This window comes from Furipterus horrens, unplaced genomic scaffold (assembly GCF_987537825.1).
Source record: "Furipterus horrens unplaced genomic scaffold, mFurHor1.1.pri manual_scaffold_1, whole genome shotgun sequence".
Taxonomy (NCBI): domain Eukaryota; kingdom Metazoa; phylum Chordata; class Mammalia; order Chiroptera; family Furipteridae; genus Furipterus; species Furipterus horrens.
Window position 1 is genome coordinate 165,975,616 of NW_028327171.1, and position 17,123 is coordinate 165,992,738.

The window sequence follows — 17,123 nt, forward strand, 5'->3', positions numbered from 1 at the left end:
AGAAAAGTCATTTTCTTTCATTCTATTTCTCTCAGGGGACCACACATAAGACATTCCATTTAGATGAGAATCTGTTTTGCTGGTGAAGAATCAGAGAGCAGGCACTTCCACCACCTCTTTTGGTAACCCAGGCTGGTTTCTGACATTTTATGATTGGCGACTTAATGCATTTCCAGGAAATGAATTGTTTTAGTGGTTTTGAACCTCTTTTAATCCCAAGTACAAATACTACACCAATCCTCTGTGTTCCCCAAATAAGTGGTTGACTTCTTTATTTATTTTTACCACCTTTCCAGGTTTACTTACGAAATTGCTCCAGTGTTTGTCCTCATGGAGCAAATAACACTTAAGAAGATGAGAGAGATAGTTGGATGGTCAAATATAGATGGTGATGGGATATTTTCTCCTGGTAAGTTTCTGTTCTCTTTCCCTGACCCTCCTCCAAGTTTGTAGTATGAATCCTTAGGACCCTTTCGAGAATACTAAACACAGGGTGAGTTTGTAGAAGAATAATTACCTTTAAAAATATTTTTTTTCAATACTCTGCCTTTCTATCCTTGTCAGGGTGAAGGCTAGCAAGAATTCTGCATTCTATGCATACTAACCAACAAAGGCTGTACCTACCCTGTGTAAACTGACAAAGGCTGTGTCTAAATTATGCTAAACAACTTCAGTTTGTCAACAGCAGTTTGATTAGGCTGAGGATCAGTGAATCAAGATCATCAATTGACTAATCAATTTCTGCCAAAATAGTATATCTACTTTGAATCTCTAGTTTGATGTAGATAGGATAAGAATTTTTTGAAAAAGGACAGATGTTCTTGGTGTTCGGAAGGAGTTTGGGAGGTGCAAAGACAGTGTGATTGTGTACAAAGAGAAGAGAAGAAATAAAAATTGCAATTGTCCAGGCAGTTCAAGCTGACCATCAATTTGCCTGTTTAATTGTCAGGTAATTGATGCAAAAGTCGTTAGTTTGTGTTGGCCAACTACACCTGGTTACCTCAATTCTCCCTGAGTCTTTATTTAAGTAAACACAGGTTTGGTTTTATCTTAATCAACTTAGAGCTCTCCTAAGTGATTCAGTTGGGCTATTCTTTGAGGAGAGGATCCAGGCAATGCCACTGTTTCCTTCCATGGGCTCCATTATTCTCTCTTTCTCTGTCTTTCTGAGTCAGGGAACAAATTCATCTTTGTTCAGTAAATAGATTGTGCAGAATGCAGAAGCAGGACCCTGGCCGGCTAGCTCAAGAGCATCACTCTAATACTCCAAGGTTGCAGGTTCAATTCCCAGTCAAGGTACATATAAGGATCAACCAGTGAATGCATAAATAAATGGGACAACAAATCAATGTTTTTCTTTCTCTCCTTTCCTTTCTCTAAAAAATCAATCAATAAAAATTTTTTTTAAGATAAAGCAGAAGAAGGGAAGTTGTAACTCAACTATCTCTTTACAGTCACTACCACCTCTTATGTCTAGGCTTTAGGTGAGTCGGGCACTGAGGTATGTGACTCACCTCCAGCCAAACTGCCTCAGTGGCTTTGGTGATGAGCGTGTCTACTGTATTCCCAGGGCAAAGGGGCCAGAGGGAAGCCCTGGCAATAGGAAGCCTCCAAAACGTATCAGGCTGTTGTCCTTCCCCTTTCTGACCTCCCTTGTCTCTTGAGACACCAGCTTAGGCTTTGCTGTTAGAAACCATAATGAAGGAGCTCCAACACCTCCCAATGTGTCTGCTTGCTGATAGGGGGAGCCATATCCAACATGTACAGCATCATGGCTGCTCGCTACAAGTACTTCCCGGAAGTTAAGACAAAGGGCATGGCGGCCGTGCCCAAATTGGTCCTCTTCACCTCAGAACATGTGAGTTGGGTGCTCTTGCTCGTGAATTGTGGTGTTTTCCAAGGGACTATTTAACATCTAACTTCAAACCTCTGTTTGTTGCAGAGTCACTATTCTATAAAAAAGGCTGGAGCTGCACTTGGCTTTGGAACTGACAATGTGATTTTGATAAAGTGCAATGAAAGGTAGGCAGGGGAGAGTGAATATTAGGTTCTTGATGTATTAAATGTGTTCATCTGTTAAATTTGTTTTATTGTGCTTAAGGACTGACTCAGTACAGCGTGCCAAGCTGCTAATGGTCTGTTGAAAATATCCGATTAAATTACTTTTTGCTGTGGCTGAAGTTTTTTTTCATGTGCAGTCTCATTGATTTTTCATTTTCATTTCTCTCCTTTTATAATAATTACAGGGGGAAGATAATTCCTGCTGATTTAGAGGCAAAAATTATTGAAGCCAAGGAAAAGGTATATACTCTATGGTACATATAAACGCTGGTGAATACAAATTTTTAAAAATACCTTTCTGCTATGGACAGTAAAAGTCTTTGATAATATAAGAAATTATTTTATTGTGTTTCTAAAATTCTATTCTCAAGGGTTTATTTACTTCAACTTGTGAGATGACTTGGCTTTAAAGCTGTGTCTATACCATATCAATTTTTTTTGAAAAATGAAAAATTCAGTCATTAAACCACTTGTCATATCTTAATTGTGCCAAATTATTAGTTTGATGTACTTCAATAAATCCACTACCCAAGCACCGTGAAGATACAGCCTATTCATGTTTTCACTTGCTACTTGTTAGGCATAATCTTATTTAACAAATATCATTTAAGTTTAGGATTCTGTTTAACAAAGTGCTTCTGTGTCCTGGCAGATGGCCCATGATACTTGGTGAATCAGCCTCAGTAAAGTCTATTAAACAAAAAATCTCAAAGAACAGATGTATCTACAAGGCACTGCCAGGTAGTTGTCAGGCCATTTACCAACTTGTTTTGGTTACATTCTTTATCTCTCCTTCTCTAACTGTAGTTGTTTGCTGGGGTCTCAGTAGAGGAGATTGATGGAAATGTTAGGACCGAGCAAAAAGCAGAGGTGAACCTGAGATTCAGTAAAACCTAGGACTCACAGATTTCCCCCAGGGCCTGTATGACTCCACTTGCTCATTTATTTCTTGTTCACATCAAAATTTTACCATGTCCACTATTAGTGAAACAAGGTATATACCAGTTTTAAATAACCAAACAATGCTTCAGTATTTACTATTACATCAGTACACTTAAAATAACACAGCTTCTAAAATGTACAATGCCCAGATGATATTCAGAGCTACCTGCCTAGTACTTTGAACTTATTATTACTATTTCCTGCTTTATTGTTCACCATAGAACTTGTCAATATCAAACATACTGTATACTTTGATTATTTAATTTTATTGGTTATCTGTCACTGGCCACCAGAAAGTAAACTCCATGAGGACAGAAATCTTCATCTGTTTTGCTCACTACTGTATTCTGCACATCTACAACAGGGGTTGGCACATACACATCACTCAGAAATTATTTATTCAATAAATGAATAAATGAGTGAATACACCAACAAAGAATACTCCCAGGTGTAGTGTCTGGTACCACATCAGTTCAGCTGATCTCTGAATAAATGCTACTGTAATTCACCTACTTTATGTGGAAAGGAGAAAGGTTAAAAAAAGGCTAATCAGCCTGTCTCTCTTGCATTTTAGGGATATGTTCCTCTTTATGTCAATGCAACTGCTGGCACAACTGTTTATGGAGCCTTTGATCCGATACAGGAGATTGCAGATATATGTGAGAAATATAACCTTTGGCTGCATGTCGATGTAAGTGCTATAACTCACAGCGTGGCCCAGCCCAGTCGGGGGTGGAAGCAGCTCTGCTTTGTGATTTTCCTCAAGCTTCTCCCACTGCCCCAGCTGGCTCTCTGTCCATACCACATTAGTTCCACTCTTCTCTGGCTCCCTGCTGGCCATTCACAGCTGGACACACCACAGGCCTGTACGTCCTCTGGGAATCATTGCTGTCCTCTGTGATTCATTTTAGAATATAGTCTATATCACCTTCCCAGGTAGCTTTTGTCTAGACAAACAGGTACAAAGAGAAATATAACTGATTTCAGAGGGAAAAAAATAGAAGACACAACGTATAGAAAGTGGCCACGAATCTAGACAATAAGCTAGCTGCCCTCAGTCAACCATCTATGGCACTTTTCTTAAAAAAATAAAATAAAATAATAAGCACATCTGGTACCTGTAGGGAAAAAAAGACAGTATATGGAAGGAGGTATCAACTAAGAGATTTAGTCTCAGATTTTCCTAGGAACACAAAAGATACATTTTCACATGCATGACTGAGTATATTTTTTTCCTTTTTTTTTGCTCCATTCTCTTATGAATATAACTGGACAGTTGGTACTTTTGAACAAATGACTAACAAAGTCTGTTCTTATGTCATGTGGTGTCCCAAGCTATTCCATTAACGTATGCATCAGGGTACCCACAAAAATGTCTTAATGTTGCAGGCGCTGTGGTGGGACGTCCAAGTCTGTCAGGGCTCCTGCTTTCTGAGTTTGCAGAAGCCCTTGGATTCTACCCTACCCCCCCCCCCCCGAGATTCAGATAACAGGCTCCAGTCCTTGGTGTCACTTCCAGAGCCCCCTGCAGGGTCATTGAGTGTCTTCTGCCTTTAAGCTTTGGGTCTTGGCACCACAGGCTCAGACGAGATTTACCTGTATTGTTCCTAGCTACTCTGACTTGAACCTGGAGGAACTTTTGAGGAAGTGACAAGTGATAAATTACAACTGCCACTGGTTGAACAATCAGTGTGGGTTCCTTCTGTCAGAGAAGCTTATATTTTGTGCCCAGTTACTTTCTCTGTTTTAGTAGAGGTGTGGAGTGACTGGGTTGGATTCTTAAATGTTGTTGCTCCCCCTCCCCCCTTTCTGTGTCCTCACAGGCTGCCTGGGGTGGTGGACTGCTCATGTCCAGGAAGCACCGCCATAAACTCAGTGGCATAGAGAGGTAAGGGCCAGAATCCGGTGCCTCCTTCCACTTGGGCCATCAAACATGCCGTGCTGTTGAGTCTGCTGATGTCCCCAACATCTTATTTCAATCTGACTATGTTTACTTTTGCTCAGTAGGCATTTATTGAGCACGTATGGTATGCTAGCACTGGGAAATCAAAAATAACTGATTTCTCAAATGAATTCTCACCCCAGTGAGTTCACTATTTAGAGAGAGAGAGAGAAAAACAAGTAACTAAATAGTTACAACCCAATGTGATGAATGCATCAGTCGATGTAATTGCTAGGTGCCCAGGTAAGAGAGAAGAGAAACCAAGCAATGGGAAGATTTGGAGGCTAAGTGAGAGTTTGTCAAGGGTACAGAAAGTGTACATTGCATTCTCCTTTCTCGTTAAGCTTACTGCTGAGAAAGGGGGAGGACGCTCAGCTCATCAGACCTAATTTTCTTGTTCACCATTCAAGTTCGGTGGTTGTGCTAAGCCAAATATGACTTTGATCTGACTCCAGTGTATTGCTCCCAATATATCCCACTGATCAATATTTACTGAGCACCTATCACGAGCCAGGCAGACATGAGTGTGAGTACTTCGTTGCCTGCCTTCAGTCCAGCCATCTCTATCACTTTTCTAAAAAAGGTGCACCTAGTACATGGAGGAAAAATAAAGCAATATATGGACAGTGTTATCAACTAAGAGATTTACCCCCCTGAAGCTTACCTTCCAGAGGGCTGGATGTGCCTAAACAAAGAGATACGTAATCTACCTCAAAATAAAGAAAAATAAAACAGGGTTAAATAACAATGAGGGACAAGGCATGCTGTTTGAGACAGAGTAGTCAGGGACCTTTCTGAGGAGGTGACATTTCAGCAGATACCGGGATACTGGGAGACAGGAAGCAAGGGTATAAGGAAGAGTATTCTAGGCAGTGGGAAGGACAAATGCAAAGGCCATGTGGCAGGACTAATCTTGGCAATTTGGAGGACCATCAGAGAGGCCAGTGTGGTCAGAGCCAAGTGACAAGGTTGGAGAGGGGACTGGGAGCAGACACACCAGTGGCTTCTTGCACAGAAAGGGCTCCAGCTTGAGGTCTTGTTACCTCTGTTGTGGCTCTTCTGGTTCCGTTTTGAAAGGCCAGTGCCAAGGTGAGTGGGACTGACTCTTTGTGGCATAGTTATTTGGTTCTGTAACTTGTAGGATAATATATTAAATATAGATGAGCCAGTGCAACTGTACTTCAGAGTTCTCAGGCAATTTTCATTTTCCATCTTTTAGTGTAGGAAACATTTGCACTAGCCTTTTTCTTATCTAATATTTTAAATCACATATGTCTTCTGAAGGAAATTGAATCCATATCATATCTTATTACTTTCCATTCATAGCAGCAAAGGATCATTTAATTCAGACCTTTAGGACATTCAAAAACCCACTTAATTTAAGGCATTTTATGAGATCTAAATATAATTTTAATAACTCAGTGGTGATAGCTATGAGAAAATTGATTAACTCTACTACCTGTTAAATATGGCTTGACACACCTAATGCATTTTAATGAATAAGCAATTTGTCAACTTTTCTTAGAACTTTTCACAGGTCTCTTTCACAGAGGTTTTCTTTATTATACACTTAGGGAGACAGGACTTCAGGCCTTTCTCTCTTATCTTTTATTTTTTAAGATTTTATTTATTTTTAGAGAATGGGGAAGGGAGGGAGAAAGAGAGGAAGAGAAACACTGATATGAGAGAGAAACATCAATCAGTTGCCTCTCATACATGCCTTGACTGGGGAACAAACCCATGATGCAGGCATGTGCTCTGACCAGGAATCACACTGGCAACCTTTTGCTTTGCAGAACGATGCCCAACCAATTGAGCCACACCAGTCAGGGCTCTCTCTTATCTTTGAAACACAGCGCACACCCTATCATCACATATACACTAAATTATATTCCCTCTAAAGGACCTAGGCAAGATGAAGAATTTAAAAATTCACAGCAAGGATTTAGCTCTAGGGAGCACAGATCCATATAATTCGGAGCCAATCGCTGCGTCTGGGGGAAACATCCTTCACAGCTACTAAAGCAAGAGCCCAGCTGTGGGCCAGGCCATTGGGAAGGAGTCTAAAGCACTGAAGCAAGTTACTGAAGTTTCAGTCATCATATGGTATGCTTACTAGTTTCCGTAATGTCCTGGCTAGTGTGCTGCTTAACCATTTAATTGTGTTCTGACAGAGTGATGCGGTTGCTAGGAGACCATGCTTGTTAAACTATCATTGCAGCCTAACCTGGCAAGTCATGGTCATTTAGCATTTAAATGAAGCTGCTACGTAGTCAAAGTCTAGAATTGTCTAAGTGATTTTTGCTCTTAAGTGTCGCTCTTCATACCACCTCATGAGTAGGCAGGTCAGCATCACCAGCCCATTTTATAAAGAACAGGGAAGCAGAAGAAGCCAGAGTCTGTTGCCTAGAAGAAGGCAGGCAGTGAGGAGCAAGGAGCACTCATTCTGTAACTCTACTGCCTGGACTTGAATCTTGGCTCTAACACTTCCTAGCTGTGTGACTTTGGGCGATGTATTTAACTCCTTTGTGTCTTAGTTTCTCCATTTAAAATAGATAGTAGCTCCCACACCATAGGGTTGTTGTGAGAATTAAGTATTCCAGGCACAGTTGTCAGCAATATGTATTTATTAATTCATTTCTTCCTTGATTCAATCCTATGACAAATACTCCCCATTTTACAGATGTAAAAATGGAGGCACAAAGGAGTTGTGTAACTTGCCCAACTAGCAAATGACAGAGCAGGATTCAGATTCAGATAGTCTGGCTCCAAACTCCTGAGTTGTTAATCGTCACACCATACTGGCATAATGTCTGTAAAGCTGTCAGAATAAGAGGACACATAAGTTCTTCGTAAATGTTAGCTATTATTAATAGCAGTTGTTTAGAAGAGGCAGTCTGTGACTTAGTGCCCTGAGACTGCCTGCAAAACAGTTGTTAACCACTGGGTTAGCCCATTTAGGGGACTAGGCATCGAAAACATGGACTGGCTTGGGTTGCGATGGGTGGTGTCTTCCTTAAGAGGACAGTCGCTCTTGCGGATCCCCGCTCCTTCATCTCAGAGCGTCATGTGTTTATTTCAGGGCCCGCTCAGTGACCTGGAACCCTCACAAGATGATGGGCGTGCTGTTGCAATGCTCTGCCATTCTCGTCAAGGAAAAGGTCTGCGCTCCCTCCCAAAATGAGCTGGCAGCCTGCACATCCTTTAGAAGGCTCGGGAAGAGAAAAGCATGGGGTCTTTTTACAGGATTTGGGACACTCATAAGACTGCGCGTCCCCTTAGGACCGTCCTTGCCGCTCTCCTGCCCTTATCTGTTAGTCTTCAGCTAACCTGGTACCTCCTCTGGGCTCTGGCTTTCTGCTGCCCTCTCTCCTTCAGGGCTCAGGGCCCTGTGAGTGAAGGAAACCAAAGGGGCAGTATTTCATTCCACATGCCTCATGTTTGTACACACAAAAGAAAAACAATTAGAGAACCAATTTGTGCCTCAGCACAAAGAAGTGGTCACTGGAACATATTTAACTTCTTAGCCTGAATTCATGGTCCCTAGAGCTGAGATAGAGTTGACCTTTACATACAACAACTGTCAACTTGGACTAACAAGGACTGTTGACCCAAAAGCTTCTGTAAATGAGTGAGCAGTGTACTCCCTTTGATAAGCATCTAATAACAGGACCCTGCCCTCAGGCATTGTTGCTCCAGGGAAACCTGCACGCAGAGGCATTCCAAAATGTCTGGCACTGACCTGGAGGAGCCAGGCACTCCTAATTAGAGTGCCTGTTAACTTCACAGGAGATTCTGGAAAAGATGGGAAGACTTCTTAGGGAGTGCTTTTGGAGAGGAAAATTCTTTGCAACACGAAACTCCCACCCACTGCAGGAAGTTTTTATCCCTTGCCCACTGAATGCCACAGTACTGCCCAGACTTTGAAACAATCCAAAACACTCACACGATATTTCCAAATGCCCTTAGAGGGACAGTGGGGGCCCTTGTTGTTGTCACCTGGGACAAAGATTAATTTCTAATGGATGACAGAGGGAAAGGGGCAAAGGTGTTTCCAAGAGTGGTTTTAGAGAACATCAGAACAAGTACACGGCCTCATAAGACATTAGAAGAAAGTTTGCATGTGACCCCCAGTTCAGCCAGCCCTGTTTCAAAGCCATCCACGTCTCTGACCTATGAATGACCTGCACGCCTGTCTTGGTTTCCATGATAGGGGATACTCCAAGGATGCAACCAGATGTGTGCAGGCTATCTCTTCCAGCCAGACAAGCAATATGATGTCTCCTATGACACCGGGGACAAGGCAATTCAGTGTGGCCGCCACGTGGACATTTTCAAGTTCTGGCTGATGTGGAAAGCAAAGGTATGAAAAAGGGAATTCAGGAAATAGAGCAGAAATATAATTTGCCCAGGCTGGTTAGCAAAAGAGAGGCAAAGATATATCACAGATAACTCAGAATGCATTCAATCAATATCTAGATAATTGAGTTAACTGTATTTTCTTTGAGAATGAAATTACTTTATTTTTCATGTCAAATTCTCCCTCCATTCAATCTTCTCAGTTGGAATTACCATGAAGTTTCCTTATAACTTTATAACAACTAGAAATGATGTCAAGATCTGGACTTCCACAGCAATCCTTAAGGCAGCTGAAATTATTTAGTGCAGGTGTAGGGAAAGAGATAAAGATAAAATTACCACAAAACTGTGTACAGAACCCTGAATTCCTTTAGAAGGCCTCAAATCATGGGATATATATGACAATTTTAAGTTTTGTTCAGATAATGGCTTTCTCTTTATTTGTACTTTGTACACTATTCTGGAAAATACATATTTTATGCTGAGAAATCTTACTGCTAGACTGAATGCTAGTTCTACATTCATCAGCCTTTCTCTGTGTCCAGAAAAAAAGCAAATTATTGGAATTTTCCCCAAAATATGAGTGAGGGAGAGGATTACCATTTGACTATTTGTTTCAAGAGTACTTTTATGCAATCAAGTAAAGGCAATTTTTATTTCACAGCTGCATACCACATCCATTATTTTTATTTACCTACTGTAAATTAACTTTAATAATTTCCATGATTAAGATTGGGTCTACCTAATACCAAAACGACAAGGCTTCCCAGTGAAATATCTAGTCAAATATTTTTTCTGTAGGAAGAATTTGACAGATCATTAGTTTTTTTCCTCCTTTAGCCATTTTGTCTTAATATAGAAATCATCTGAATTTGATGTCTACCACAAAGTAATTATAGGTATTTAAAGCATGTAAATAGCCAGAAGCAACAAGAGAAAGAGCCCTGTCATTTAGAAATATAATAACCATGCTGTCTCAGTAATTTGCATCTTCATTTTGTCTAAAAATAACCCCTGAAACCATCTGCTGGAAGTTTGGCTCCTAGTGCATTGGTTGCTGAAGTGGGACCCTGGTTATAGGCTTGCTTCCTGGGTGCAAATTGGCCTGGCTGGGGTGTACACCCAGCAGTGACTGCTGCTTTGCCAATGTGGACTTCACCCAGGCCTGTTAGCTGTCTACAAGCCAGCCTTGTGCATCTGCTCTTGTTAACACTGACCCACTCTACAGTCTCCACACTGCTGTTATTAATCAGTCGTGCTGGCTTTTGAAACTCAAGCTCAACTAGTTTGTGAATAGTTGGAACTATTGCAATCTCAGGGCATGTACTGAAACCAATGGCTTTCCCATCTGCCAGCCTGCCTGTCACCACAAAGGGATAATACTGTCTCTGTGGAAGGTGGCCTGCCCAGGAGTGTGGAAGACATGTTTGACCAGCACTTACTGCTGGGGAAGGCAGGCTCTAAAGTAGTATTTTTTCACACTCTCTGTGATGAAGAGCCAATTGTTTTTGACCTGTCGTAGATCAATACAATAAAGATGAATTGCTAGAAAAATGAAATAAAAAACCATACAAGGTACAAGCACCAATTTTTAAAATTAGATTCAGTAGACATTAAAGTTATTCTGTCAAATTACCATTAAAGTTTCTTATTGCTTAATCTCAATTTTTGTACTCATCTTATCATGAACTGGTTACAGATTATGAACTGAGTGGCCAGAAAACAGGCTTCAGGTCCAGGCTACAAGAAACTAGCAGGGAACTAAAAGCCTGTTGAGAATAGCTGCCCTTCTTCCTCATCATCTCCAAGAATATTCTTATGTCTGTTTCCAAAGGCAAGAACAGGATAGTCTTCTCAAATGCCCATCACAGAGCAATACCACCTCTCACCAACAAACCTGACTTTTCTTTTTTTAAAACAGGGAACAGTGGGATTTGAAAATCAGATCAACAAATGCTTGGAACTGGCTGAATACCTCTATGCCAAGATTAAGAACAGAGAAGAATTTGAGATGGTTTTCAATGGTGAGGTAAGTCATCATCATGGACTAGATGTACAGCATTTCCAGAAAATCTATTGAGGGAAGCGCCAAAAGTCATATTTTCCCGCATTACCAAGAGCTGTTTCTAAATTTTCATTCTGATGCATCATTCATTGAATTCTCTCTGTGTCCATGAGCTTTTCTTCAAATAGCATTGGGATGACTTTTTCCCTTTCACCTGTTCGCAGACAAGAGGTCTTTCCTTGGCAGGTCTGAATCCTTTATTATATTCAGTTGGTCTTATTATTGTGTTGAACCCTCAGGATAAATTTATTTCTTGGTTCCAAGAAGCTTATAGGATGGCATATACTTGTCCCTCAAGACTGGTTCTAAAATGAAATTCTACTTTACATAGATTCCTTATGAGGAGAGCAAGGTACAATGGTTCTGCCCTGAGTTCATACATACACTGTACACAATGAAGTATTTGTCACCCCAGTATAGACTGAATGCCCGCTGGGTGTTAAGCACTATGCCAGGAGCTGGGTTATATAGTGGTGACCAAAACAGGTACTGTCTCTGCCCTAATGGGGCTTGCAGTTAGCTAAAAATGATTTCCATCATTGAATGGAAGCCAGTGTTGAATAAAAGAAAATCCACTTGTAACCCAGTATAATATAACAATAGCTACATTCAACTTAGTCCATTTACTAGGCAGTGTAGCCTAGTAGGAACACACTGGAGAATCACCAAAGGAGGAAGAGCCCAGAGCAGTTCAAATCCATGATAAAGTGTTCATGCATTTCACCCATAAGACCTCACTCTGACCACTTCCACTATTCTAAACATTCTTCAGATTAAAGATGTAATGTCTCCAGCCCATTTGAGGCAGGCACAATGATAGCAGACAGCAACTAGGAAGGAAGCTGAAAAACTAACAAGAATATAGAAGAACTAAAACACGTAGAAGTCTTTAAGAGAGGGACACAAAATAGTTCTAGGCATCACGGTTAGTCCTAGTGAGAACCAGTACTTATGTTTGTTATGATAATCCTGAGTCATCAATAAAAGATTCAGTACTAGTATAATAAACTCAATAAAATATTTAGTTACCAAAAATAAAATGTGTTTAAAGCATCTTCTAGATATGAGGTACTACAAAATGGCAAGATGGATAATACCCTTTTTAAAACTACCCAAATGCAATTATTTTTAAATATTTCAATGCTTTTCCTTGTTTTGTTTTTTGTTTTTGTTCTTTTTGGTTGGAGAGAATTCCATCAAGGGTTTCAAGGGGTTTGGGAGAAGCCTTCTGTCAAGTTCTCCTAATTTTCTGTTTTGCTTGTGTATTTGCTTCTTTGTGAAAATCTCTGCAGCCTGAGCATACAAACGTCTGTTTCTGGTATGTTCCACAAAGCCTCAGGGGTGTTCCAGATAGCCCCGAGCGACGGGAAAAACTGCACAGGGTATGCAGTCTCTCTTTTTCTCATCTAACCCTTTGCATTGCTCTGGTGGGAACATCCTTACTCTAATGTGTCTTTCTAATGGGGGAGAAATAAAAATTAGAGACTTGGGGTGGTGGGGAGCCATCTTGTTATATTTTTCTTGAGTCTGGATTGTCCCTTTGCTGTGGTTCAAATATAGCAGGAACATCTAAAGGACGTATTCCTGTCTGAGGTCCGTGTTCTTTATTAAAGAAGGGGCCCTATGTAGGGCAATTGAATCCTATACATATTCCTAGGTACTTCCATATTACCCAGGTCTCTTACAATATATTTTTACTAAGTTCAAGTCTACTCTAAAGCTGATCCATTCTGATTGTTGGTTTCTATACCTAGTTTATGTATTATCAACACTTGTTGATATATTTCATTTATATAATGTTTCAAATATACATTGAGCACAGTCTCTGTGCCAGTCTGTATCCCAGGCTCTAGATTATACAGAAGACTTAATTTGTGTAGTTGCCCATAAGAAATTTTTGTTTTCTATTTGATTTTATTATCATTGTTCTATGACTGACTTTCAAAATTCAGTCGCACAGTATTTTCTGAGGGAATTTATAATTGGGTAGACTTGAATAGTCATTAGATCTTAGCCACTGAAGAAACCTAGATATAAAGTATTTCTTTGTCTTTACATCAATGTAAACACAAAGGGTAAATGCAAACTGCTCTTTTTTCCAACCAATAAATGGGTTGCATTATTTTTTAAAAAGAGTGGTGTTACTATCAGTCTTGAGTTTTGTCTTATGTTTCCATCACAAGGTGGCTCCAAAAATCAAAGCCCTGATGATGGAGTCCGGCACAACCATGGTCGGCTACCAGCCTCAGGGGGACAAGGCCAATTTCTTCCGGATGGTCATCTCCAACCCAGCCGCCACCCAGTCTGACATTGACTTCCTCATCGAGGAGATAGAAAGACTGGGCCAGGACCTGTAACCGCCCATAGAACATTACCTTATGGAATTCCTTTCCCCCCCTGACATTCTAGAACAACCTCTGTAAGTTGCTGAAACAATAGGCCATTTCACTGAGGGTAAATACAATATCTTGAAGATTACTGTTAAACCCTAAGCTTGTTATAGTTAGCAGGAAATAATGTTCTTTTTAAAAAGCTGCACATTAGGAGCACAGTATATATGTACAGTTATATATACCTCTCTCTATATATACATATGTTTAGTGAGTGTGGCTTAATAATAGATCACAGCATGTTCCTACTCCAAGACACGTAACTTGACCTTCAGCAGTTACTGAGGGGCCAAACATGCTGCCTACCAGCTTGCCCAACAACCCTGGGAAAGATATTTCTCAAAATGTCATGTTGTAGGGACCAAGGAAAATTCTGTTAGCAGGCATTGACCTCATTGTCATTGTTTTTACCACCTAAAATGATGACAGATGAGAAAAAGCACCACTCGATGACAAGAGTCACACCCTCCCCATTAGTATCCTGTTAGGGAAAAAGAGTAGCAGATTCATTGTTATAGGTGTACTGTTGCTGTATTTTTAGATTAATTTGTGTAGATTGTGCATATCTCTGTTGTCTGATGTTGGGTGGGGGGCAGAGAAACATATGTAATGATTTAAATGACTGTTTAATTGTAGGTAAATGAAATATTTGCTTATTTATATTCAGAGATTTACCATGTTAAAAAGGTGTCTTGTATTTTCTTCCCATTTGTAATGTATCTTATTTATATATTAACTCAGTAAGTTCTGAAAACTGTTTATGGTATTTTCGTGCATTTGTGAACCAAAGAGAAAAGATTAAAATTAGTGAGACTTGTATTTATATTAGAATGCACTAACAATGATTTAAGCCTAAGCTTACTGTCTGTAAGAGAATTCTGATACTGTACATGGAGTCGTATATATGGAAATCCCATTACTTAAACAGCATCTGCTCTTCTGTTACCCTCTGTCTGGCTGTATGTCTGGTGTTCTCAATGCTTTTCTAGTAACTGTTGGATAATAGCTAGATCTCCTGTAATTTTGTAGTCGCTCATGACCAATCTCTGTGACTCGCTTAGCTCAAACCTAAGGAAACGTTTCCGAAGACCTTCTGAAGATCTCAGATAAATTGACCAGGCTCACCACTGTTTTTGAGGAAAGGAAATTCACACTGTGCATTTTAGAGTATGCAAGAAGAATATAAATCAATAAAAACATTCTCCATGGAGAATTTAAACAAAATTTTCTTTCAGTTTGTGTTTCATTCAGAAAGAGGGATTTCCAATTATAGTTACTTGGATCACCACGGCCCATTTACTGTCCACTAGCTGAATTTAGGCGGTACTCAGTACCCTTATGAAGCTGGGATTCAACCCACTGTCATGGGTTCCCAAGCCCCTTATCTATAAAATCATTAGAATTGTAATTTTTTTAAATTTTGTGGTTTAAGACTGGAGAAAGGAAAGCCATGTCTTTGTCATTTTCCTATTTGTATCTTGGAGTTCCATTCATTCAGTCACTCAACAAATGCTTCTTCCTCTGTTACCAGGCACTGTCCTAGGACAAATTTTCCTTCTAGTGGATCTTACCTCATTTGGTGTCTGTGGTATCTGAATACCTCTAAGATTACAGAATTGTGCCATCCTGCTGCTTATGCTTGTCCAGTGTCCCAATTTACTTCCTCAGGAAATATGTTTTGGTGCTGGATCATTAGGAAATAGGGCCTATTTTCTGACATTCTATTAAGCTGTAATAAGACTATCTCCCTTGTTCGAAATACAAGGAGATCCCTATTTAGCACATGTAGGAACAGTATGAGTCATTTTTAATTAGCACACTGATTGCGTGTGTAACCATCGTATTAAACAAACTGGGGTCTACAGGGAGGTGATCATAAAAAGTCACTTTATTTTTTTTCTTACTGTTCATTCAAATCCCCACTGTGGGCAAATTCTTCTCATACCCCTATTTGAATTCAGGTCAATCCCATAGCTTTTCTGGCCCCTCAGTCACAGGAAGAGTCTCGTTTTAGGAACTAAATGCCCAACTCAATGTAATAAGCAGGCAGAGTTTCTCCTATTCCTTCACCTGGTTCTGTTGCAGACTGCAATCTCACAGTGGCAGGGAGAGTGAGGCTGGTGGTGGGGCGAAGTCAGGGTCTTTTTTCCCTTTTCAGCTCATCTCTATGCCCTAGCCACTGTATTTCCAAGGGAATGGGGATTTTTTTATTAAGTAAAATTAAGATAGAGTAAAATTTACTCATTTTAGTGTACTGTGTATAGCATTCTGTGAGTTCTGATAAACCCATTCAGTCACATAACTACCACCACCATCGAGATTTAGAACAGTTCCATCACACCAATAAATTCCCCACGTCCCTTTGTACATCACACCTCTCACAGTCCCCAGTTCTTGGAAACCTCTGATTTGTTCTCTGCCTCTAGAATTTTACCTGTCCCATCATGTATATGGAATCGTATCATACATAACCTTTTGAGTCTTAACTACTTTTACGTAACACAATGCATTTGAAATCCACCGATACTGTCTGTGTCACTTGTTTGTTCATTGTATTTCTGTCTAATATTTATTTGTATGGACGTACCACACTTCGTTTCTCCATTCTCTGGTAGAGGGAAATTTGGGTTGTTTGCAGTTTTTGGCCAACAAACTAGGGTGCAGATTTTTGTGTGAAGATAGGTTTTCATTCAACTTCGGTAAATACCTATGTGTAGGATTACTAGATCATATGGTATGAATATGTTTAGCTTTATAAGCATCTGTTGACCAGAGTGGCTATATCATTTTACCTTCTGCCTAGCAATGTACAAATTTTCCAGTTGTTCTGTGTTCTTGGTAATACTTATGTTGTCATTTTTTTTGTTTTAGCCATTCTTTTTGTTAACAGTTTTATTGAGATATAGTTCACATACCATATAAATCACCCATTTAATGTGTACTACAATTCCCTGGCTTGTATATTCACAGAGCTGTACATCCATTACCACAATCAATTAAAGAACATTTTTGTTACCCCAAAAAGAAACCTCATAACCATTAACAGCCATTCCTCATTCCCACAAACACATACACTCCAGCTTCTGGAAACCACTAGTCTGCTTTCAGTCTATAGGTTTGCCTTTCCTAGACAGTGTATGTACATGGAATCCCATAATATGTGGTCTTTTGTGACTGGCTGCTTTCATTTAGCATGTTTTCAAAGTTCATCCATGTTGTGCTATGTATGAGAATTTTATTCCCTTTATTGCTGACTAAATATTCCATTGTATGAATATACTTTTATTTATCCATTCATTAGTTTATGGACATTGGCATTGTTTCCACTTTTTAGCTATTATAAATTGTTAATTACCATTAACAT

At 39.9% G+C, this 17,123-nt stretch overlaps 1 protein-coding gene across 1 annotated transcript in view; it reads left to right on the forward strand.

Moving 5' to 3' along the window:
* Positions 1 to 14,983, forward strand: part of GAD1 (glutamate decarboxylase 1) — a 36,254-nt gene extending 21,271 nt beyond the window's left edge. The window contains exons 7-17 of the mRNA XM_090280667.1: positions 297 to 409; positions 1,743 to 1,858; positions 1,943 to 2,022; positions 2,247 to 2,301; positions 3,578 to 3,694; positions 4,827 to 4,891; positions 8,028 to 8,106; positions 9,159 to 9,308; positions 11,226 to 11,333; positions 12,662 to 12,751; positions 13,553 to 14,983. Of these exons, the coding sequence (XP_090136793.1) occupies positions 297 to 409; positions 1,743 to 1,858; positions 1,943 to 2,022; positions 2,247 to 2,301; positions 3,578 to 3,694; positions 4,827 to 4,891; positions 8,028 to 8,106; positions 9,159 to 9,308; positions 11,226 to 11,333; positions 12,662 to 12,751; positions 13,553 to 13,726 (1,147 nt within the window). The 3' untranslated portion in view covers positions 13,727 to 14,983. The remainder of the gene's footprint in view (positions 1 to 296; positions 410 to 1,742; positions 1,859 to 1,942; positions 2,023 to 2,246; positions 2,302 to 3,577; positions 3,695 to 4,826; positions 4,892 to 8,027; positions 8,107 to 9,158; positions 9,309 to 11,225; positions 11,334 to 12,661; positions 12,752 to 13,552) is intronic.
* Positions 14,984 to 17,123: the final 2,140 nt, after the last annotated feature.